The 8,632-nt window shown below is 45.9% G+C and overlaps 1 protein-coding gene across 2 annotated transcripts in view; it reads right to left on the reverse strand.

Moving 5' to 3' along the window:
• The window catches only part of PPP4R2 (protein phosphatase 4 regulatory subunit 2), a 31,691-nt gene extending 23,835 nt beyond the window's left edge, over nucleotides 1-7,856 (reverse strand). For both annotated transcript variants that reach the window (XM_086470240.1, XM_086470239.1), the window contains exons 1-2: nucleotides 7,823-7,856; nucleotides 6,933-7,014 (exon numbers count right to left, since the gene is read on the reverse strand). In XM_086470240.1, coding sequence (XP_086326366.1) covers nucleotides 6,933-7,014; nucleotides 7,823-7,856 — 116 coding nt within the window. The remainder of the gene's footprint in view (nucleotides 1-6,932; nucleotides 7,015-7,822) is intronic.
• Nucleotides 7,857-8,632: the final 776 nt, after the last annotated feature.

Consider the following 8,632-nt stretch of genomic DNA (forward strand, 5'->3'; position numbering starts at 1 on the left):
TGAGGCTCATCAATTACAACGTCAAAACAGAAGAACATCCCTGCTACCACACAGTGTGCTATAGAATGGAAAGTACTGCAAACTTTCCCAAGGCCATCATGGAACAGGAGACTTGAGGCCCGCTGGAAAAAACAGAGGTAGTACTAAGGCAGCCACTACAGCTGTGAAGAAACATTACTCAGGGGTAAAGGTAAGAACTGACAGAAACCCTGAGGATGAGAACAAACTCGATTAAGCAACGCAGGAGAACGGAGCTTGAAGAGCAGAAGGACGCCAACAGAACACTTCTAAAGGTGATCACAGAAGCACGTGCAACTATATTAACTGGTACAGAATAAACGGTGGGGTGGTTTTCTGTCAGCAAGCTGCCTGCAAGACGACTAGCAGGGAGTGTGCTTGTAAGAACAGACTGTATCTAGCACCAGGGGAAGACATCATCGCAAGTGACAGCCTGTATGCGCGTACAGTTACATCTGCACTTAAAACCATCCGATTACACCAAAAAGTCAGCATTGCTACGAGGAACTTGCCTCTTGTCCTACGTGTGTATCCTACAGAGAGACTAAAGTTTATTAGGAGCAGTTCATCATGCACATTTTATAATGGTAGTTAAAGTCTGACCTTTATACTGTAAACCTCACTCCCAACAGATATGAAGTGGCAGCATTTAAAATAAAACACTACAATAGTGTGTGTTTCCTAAAGGAGCAAGTGATTTCATCTGTATCGATTCCTCTGAAGTACTACAACTCCACGTTTGATACATAAATAATTTTAATAATATAATCTATTGTATAATATATATAATAAAAGCAAGGACGCGAAACTATCTTCGACAAAAATAAAAAACAGGCTTTTCAACGGGGGATTCCTGTCCTTTGGAAGCACCAGTGGGTTATGAGACAGAAAACAGAGCGTCCATGGAAGGGGAGTTAATGGGGAATAATTCCAGCCACCTAGTGGAACAGAGTTAGTGAGGAATAATAGTAGGAGACAATGCAATAAAGTTTACTCACATCTCTTGCTTCACTGAGAACATGGAAATGGAAGAGGCCTATACTAAGAAAGGCACACAGACTTCTTTCAGAAAATACTATCCTGTTTATTATGGCAGGAACTTGAGAAGTTTTATTTCATTTAAAAAACAAAATCATAAGGAATTGCATTCCTCCAACAGTTCTAAAGATTTACAATGATTTGCCTCCAAATCAGAAAAAAATTTTCAAACTAGTCAAAAACAAGAGCAAACATACTTCAAGCAACAAAACTGCCAGTTAAATAAAACCAGAGAACACACTTTATAGAAACAAGTAGACTTAGATCTAAGCATGTGAAATAAGCTAAAGGACATATCGCTACAAAAATCTATGTATTTGTAACATAAGAAAGGAAATTACCATCCAAGAGTTCAGAACACGTCATTAAAACACTAAAGCTGAGAACGAGAACTTATTCTCACACGTGTTCATTGCTACCGTATCTCCACTCACATCTTTTCTCCAGCTGACAAACTATTGCTGTAACAAAATACTGTAAAAGCTAAACTGACCCAAAAGAGTGTTCCAAAAATGTAGCAAGAAAAAAAAAAGTTCACTGCTACGTGAAACACTATCAAAGGGTCAAAAACACTTTTTGCCCTTATCTCTGATGGAACTACAGTTACGTAATTCACATTTATGGTTATATAATGCACCAACAGTGCCTCGTCCCCGCTCCACCTGACTGACCCTGTTGGTGAGGGAAGATCAGCTGTTGGCTCCAGCAGGACACGCAGCAGAGTCTCCCACCGCGTCTCTGCAGCCAAGCTGGAGAGCTACAGACCCAGCGGACCACCAGGCCAACACAGCAGTGGTTGTGGCCAACGGCGTCCAACCAGTCTGACCGCAACCAGTCACAAATGACATCGCTCAGACTCAATACTAGGGCAAATACCCATGCTGGTAGACATGAAGCTGAGTATCTGTCAGCGTGCCCTTGCCGTGACAAAGGCCGCCTGCGCTCTGGGTGACATCTGCAATACCAGAGCCAGCGATTACACCCCTCTGCCCGGCACCTACGAATCTGTACCCACAACACTGTGTCCAGTTTGGCGTCATCCAACATAACGGAGCAGAAAGAGCGAGGCGAGCAGGCGGCCACCAAGATGGGTAACAGAGCGGTAGGACACAACCTAAGCAGCACGTCCTCTTCAGGAGAAAGAGAGGGCTGTGGTGGCAGAACCTAACTGCTGTCTCTCACCACTGGAGGGGTAAGACAGAAACAGACTCCCTTCAGAGATGCACAAATGAGGGGGTAAGAGGCAGTGTCCCCAGGTTGCTCCAAGGAAAGCTCCAGGTTTGCTGCAAGGGGAACATTCTCCCCAGCGCACGTGGTTCAGTAGTGAAACTGGGAGCCAAACAGAGGCCATGGAATTGCCATCACTGGAGGTGTTCAGCAATGCTGCATGAAGGCCTAAGCAACCTAAACTAACTTTGGAATTAGCTCCCCTTGAGTACAGGGTCTGACTGGATGACCTCCAGAGGTCCCCTCCAACTTACACCGTTCTATCCTGACACTGTATATGTTCATATTTGCTCTTCAATGCCATGTATCAAACTCGACTCAAGAAACTTTGCAGAAAAGCATTTATGTTGGTCCTCAAAGAAACTGGCGAAGAGACAACTTCTGTCTTCAGGCTTAGATGAGGTGCAAATTAATATTTCAGATCTTCCAGAGAAATTCAGAGGAAAGAATTTGACTACACAAAGAAATAAAAACAGAAGGTATCTTAATGGCTATTTATACTGCATTCAGAGCAAGAACTAGTATAACTACATTACATCCTGGCCAGGCCAACGTTCTCTGCTCGAGCCTACAGCTATTTTACAGTTAATCACTTCTGCCTACATGCTGTATTTCTCCACATTTTCTAACTTCACTACCTTTTTCTGGATTCCTTCACTGTCAGTAAGCATCTGTATTATATTTTCCACTATAGTAAGCCATTAAAACTCCGCTTTATGGATTGCCTGCCTCAGGGCAGGAGTGGGGAAAATGCAGAGAAAAACTGACATAAAATTTTTGATTGCTTTTGTTTCTAAGTTTTATTTCCAACTTTAGAACCAAAGGAAAATCCTAGTTTTCCCTTACGGTGCCACAAATTGGATTTTCTTGGTGAAGTACCTAAAGAAACATTTTCGCTATCCAAGGGGTTAGAGTGATCTTAAATCCAAGAGAATCTACTAAGAGGTAAGAGAAAACATATTTTAAATACAAGGCATATGACCACAATTGATAAGCGATCTTCATATCTATTCTTTAAGAATTCTTCAGAAGAACAAAAAAAATTTTGACTTTTGCACTCTCTCCTAGTATTGCAGTGCTGTGACTTCTGTACTGTCTCTTAAAGCTGTTTCTATTTCAGAAAAAAATAGATAATGGATTTCTTATGCAAAAAACAAGCACAAAAACATACCCTGTTTTTAAAGAGGTCTTCAGATACAAAATTTGCTAGTCTTAATACTTTACTGTATCTCTTCACTTTACTCAGTTTTGCAAGTCACCCTTATCTTTTACAAACCAAAGAAAAGGAGGTTATAACGATCTTCCCTGACTACACTTGGTCTCACTAAGGAAATTCCACGTTAGTATCTTAGTAAAAAGTCAAGTCCATTACGGAGTACATCACTCCTCTGAAAAGAAAAAACCCTAAGACTCAACGCAAGATTAAAAAAGGTTGAATCATAAACTTTGTATTTCACCTAAGGCTAAGTCTTACCATAGCAACAGTTAAGAAACAAAATTATTCCAAAGTAGCCAGGCAATCAAACTTTTACTTCTGCTCACCTATAATAAAGGAAGTTTAGACCAGCTTTCGTAAATGCAGGCCACAATCTTGCAAACAATTAAGTCAATGGTTAACTTAGCACAAGAAGATAGCTTAAACTTCAAATAGATGAAGTTAACACACGTGGTTGCATGATCAGGCTTTTACTGCAAGGTTCTGATAACACAAGTAAGTTTACGCTACAATATAACCCAATTTAGCAACATTTTTATTACGGACCTTCCTTGTAAATGACAGACTTTTAATTACAATGAAGACATGCTCTAAAGAGCCTTATCATAGTTGCCGGGCTGGCTTATACAACTCTCACCCTTTGTTCCTCCCCTACACCACCTCTTCAGTTGCGCTGGGGTTTGACATACCAGCTAACAGGGACAAAACAAGCTGATCAATGAACTGACCCTTGTTAAAAACAGCACTGCGAAAGAGTTAGTTACAACTGCGAGCAGTCTCCTGCTCTAGGTTACCATGCAGCTCCAGACTCACTTGAACAAGCACAAGTGAAATAGTGACACAAGGGCTGTGTTAGCCAAGACTGCTTCCAAGAGCAATACTAGTAAAATTACAGCTTAACCTAAACCTGCATCTACCTGTTCGTAACTCACTTGGATGAATAAGCACATGACACAAACAGGGGCAGGGAGGCACCCAACGGCCTTAGAGGAGCCCATGCTTCCAGTCTGTTAAGCACGCTATGTGTGCCATGCGCAGGCTTTGATAAGAACCTTTAACGTCATTTTAATTTACATCATTAGCACCCTTCGAACACACTTTAACAACTGTTTAGAAGATCTGCTGCCACTGTGTCCAGAAGGGTATGGGCTGTGGGGAGTGAGAACACCACATTTATCCCAGGACACAGGCTACAGTGTATCACCTAAAAAAACAGTATTCATCACAGAGTAAGTCAGAAAGCTGAGAACCCCCATGAACACCGTGTAACCCTCCTAGACACAACAATAACTCAAAGCAAAAATATTTGACATTTCACTTGTCCTTTTTTGCCTTGGTCCTTACTTACACAGGTACTTTTTATTTGTTACTTTAGGAGCAGGCTATGACTGAGTAAGAACCATTGTTTTTCAATAAATAAGTCTGCAAACCAGTTGTGTAACTAACCCTGACAATCACCTTTTTTTTTTTTCCTTCAAACAGAGCTCTGATCTTCATAAAAATCCTAATAAATGTCACTACGAACTATTCTTTTAGATTTTATCTTCTCATTCCAAGGCAATTTATTACTAGTTTAGATTCCTATTAAATAGTTACTTTTCCATAACTAATATTAGTTATATAGGGAATAAAGAATATTGAGCTCATTTTGAATTACCACGTATTTCATAGGTTTGTGCATGCAGGAACACTTTTTACAGTGATCAAGCTGTAGTAGCTTAAAAATACATTAAGTTCTTATAATGCATATTATCAGTCTTTACCATAAGATTTTTATTTTTACTCATTTCTTCCTATTGCTTTGATATGTAACACAAGCAAAAATAGAAGCATGTTTGATCAAGAAATACAGACTTTGGCAGATAATGGGAAGCAAATTAAAAGTTATAGAACAGTATTTCCATGTCTGTCTCCAGATCATTAGACACTTCTGATGTTTGCATCCGACATTTTTTTAAAAAACAATTTAACGCCAGTGAAAGGTTCAAGAATGATGAAAAAAGCCACAGACCCGGAAAAAAAAAAAGCCAAAGAAAACCCTGGAAACAGAGAAGGCCAGGGTCTGCATGAAGTTCCAGATGACAAATTCCAGTTCAGGTTTAAGGAACAGTTTGTAATAATCAAATAATAATATTTTAAAAAAAAAAAAATCTAAATTTCCAAATGGAAATCAAGTCAGGAGTTTATTCATTCTCCAAGTTTCACATAGGGAAAGATTTTCCCAAGAACTTGCCCCTATACGATCACTTTTTAAAATTACTTTAGAACGTATGTAATAGGGCAGAAACAATAAAAACAGCCTGAAGAAATATTTCAGAACAGGGAAAATATTTTAAACGTATCACCACAGTAAGCCCACACTAAAGTACGTACTACATCAAAATACTAAGCATTACTGCCGTGTATTTCTGCTGAGCCGAAGCCTTCTATTCAAAGAGCAAAGTACATTTCAGAACTTGTTTTTCTTTCAAAACCATTAATGCAAGCTACTAAAAAGAAAAAAAAAAAAAAAAAAGGGCCAACAAAACCTACAAACCTCTTACGAGTTAGAGGGATTCTAGAAACCCGAACAAAGCCCCTGCGCTCACTGATCGCTAACAAAACACTGGTAAAAGCCCCCCTCTCTTGCTGAAGCCTGTAGCCTGGCACTAGGCCTCAAAAACAAGGAGACAGCCTGGGAGCCAGAAAGTGAGCAACTCTCCAGCAACGCACCCAGGGATGCCTTTCCCCTTCCTGCCAAATAGTGATCCGCCAAGGAAGTCACCCCGCGCAGCACCAGCGCTCAGCCCCGACCAGGAGCGCGGAGCGGCGCCCTCCGGCCCCACCGATCCGCCGGGGGTCTGCGGCAGAGCGCCCCGGGAAGGGGAGGCTCCTCTGCGAGCTGAGCATCGAGCGACCACGGGAACGCCGAGCAGCTCCCATGTCTTCTCTGCAGAAAGCACCTACGCGACTCTCCTTCTTCATCAGAAGCGTTTAGGCGCAATCACCGCGCAGCGCGGCGTACAAAGCCTGGAAAGAAATCATCTGAGCCGCTCGTATCTCTGTGTAAACACTACCGTGAGACACTGTACACAACAGCTACCGCAACAGCACACAACAGGCGCTGTAACAGCCAGCTGAACTTCCCATTTAAAAAAACCTGAATGTCACATAAAATGTAGGAAGAGCAACAGGTTTACTGTACTGAGCAGGATCAATAAGACCTGACAAACACCCCCGAGCGAAGCTGTACAAAAAGTCTTCCTGTTACATAAAAGTAACTGCCAGCAAACAAGACTAATCCATCCAAAATCAAATGGGAAACTAAGGCAAACTTATTTAGCTCACGGAAGCAATCTACCGATAAAAAGAGAACCCAATTAGCATCTCATTGACTTAAAATGCAGAAATGTTGTAAGCTACAACTGAAGACGACCAGAAGAGTCACACTTACATCGTCTCTCCAGTCTTAGCAACATGACAAAGAAACTGATCCAGTATCGGACACACTTCCTTCTTCCCTCTCTTCTCAAAATCTGTTGGTACAAGAATGACACAAAAACAATGGTAAAAGATAGGATAGAACAAAAAACTGTAATTATCACCGGTTTATTTGCTTTAACGACCCGCACAGCTCTCACAAAAATATTTTCACGCTTTCACAATGCTTTACTCGTTCCCAAGAGCTCCACCAGCTTCCCAGCCCTATAAAACACTTCATATTTTCGTGTGGACAAACTACATGCATCTGAGCAGCAAAAGTTGATTTGCAACTTCTTTTGAGCAGCTACAACAGAGAAAGAGGCTGGCTTCCTCGGGCTGCACCCAGCAAAGCAAGCCAGCACAGAAGCGGACCGTGGAGGGAGAAAAAGAAAAGGGACGGGCAAGGGCCGAGGGAGGGAGGGCAGGTAGGCGTGCGGGGGGAGAAGAGGGCACTCCAGGCGAGGGGAGCCCCGGGCCTGAAGGAGGAGGGGAGCCGGTGGGGTCACGAACCTCCCTCTGCTGCTCCCCCTCACGCAGCCCTGAGGGAGCCTAGGGAGCTCGCTAGGGCAGTGGGGACATGGGGCTCACGCCGCTCCCCTTCCCCACCGAGAGCCCCCCGGCTTCTCCCCACTCCGCGGGACCCCCTTCCCTCCCACGCCAGCAGCCCCCTCCCCGCACCACGGGGACATGACCCTCGTCCCCCCAGCGGAGGGGCAGCTGCCGCCCTCAGCGAAGGGCGCTCCCTCCCCACAAGAAGATCTCAACTGCGAGGGAGACCCCTGTCCCCCTCCCTCAGCGTGGGGACACCGCTCCCCCCCCACCCCCCCACCCCCCGCTCTCCGCGGCAAACCCCGGCACCACCTTTCAGAGCCTCCTGCAGCCTCTCGACATCCATGATCCGCCTGGGCGTCTCCCCCCCTCTCCGCGCTGCTCCCCTCCTCCAGCCCCCCCCTCCCGCCCCGCGCAGGAAACGGGCTCCAGCCGCCGCGCACACACAGAGACCCCGGGCTCAGCAACCCTCCAACATGGCGCCCGGGCCGTCCCCGTGCGCGGCCCCGACAGCCCGCCCTCCCCCTCCCGCCAAGGGGGCGGTGGCGCGCGGGGAGGCGGGGCCGCGGGGCGGGGCAGCCCTGAGGGAGGCGGCGGGGCGGCTCCGGGCGGGCGGCTCCGGGCGGGCCGCCCGCCTTCATCTCCTTCCCCTCAGGACCGGGGGCTGCCGCCCTCCTCACGCCTGCCCCGCCGGGCAGATCCTCGGCGAAGGGGATGGGAACGCGGAGCTCCTTGCCTGACTGGCGCGGCCTCCCCTCCGCTCCAGCCCCTCAGGGAGCTTGTGCGCTTTCGCCCCCCTCAGGCTGAGGGGTGGCGCGCCCTTCGCCCGCCCTCAAATCTCCTACCTGTTCGTGCGTGGATAGATATGCCCGTCTCCCTTGTATTCACAAGAAGGAGCTATCTTCCTCCTCCTTCGCTCTACCGACCTCTCTTTCGCGCACCTTCAAGCCCAACAGCCGCTCTCCCTACCTGTGCTCCCGGGGATGAGCCCTTCTCTCGCGTCCCTCAGCTCTAACGAAGGGGAGGTCAAGTCCAGGCAGCCCCTTGTCACCCGCTTCTGGACAAGGTCCCCAGGCGAGGCAGGAGGGGAGCCTGGCACAGGGCAGGTAGGCCTGGAGCGGA

Source organism: Leptosomus discolor, chromosome 9 (genome assembly GCF_034619465.1).
Source record: "Leptosomus discolor isolate bLepDis1 chromosome 9, bLepDis1.hap2, whole genome shotgun sequence".
NCBI lineage: Eukaryota > Metazoa > Chordata > Aves > Leptosomiformes > Leptosomidae > Leptosomus > Leptosomus discolor.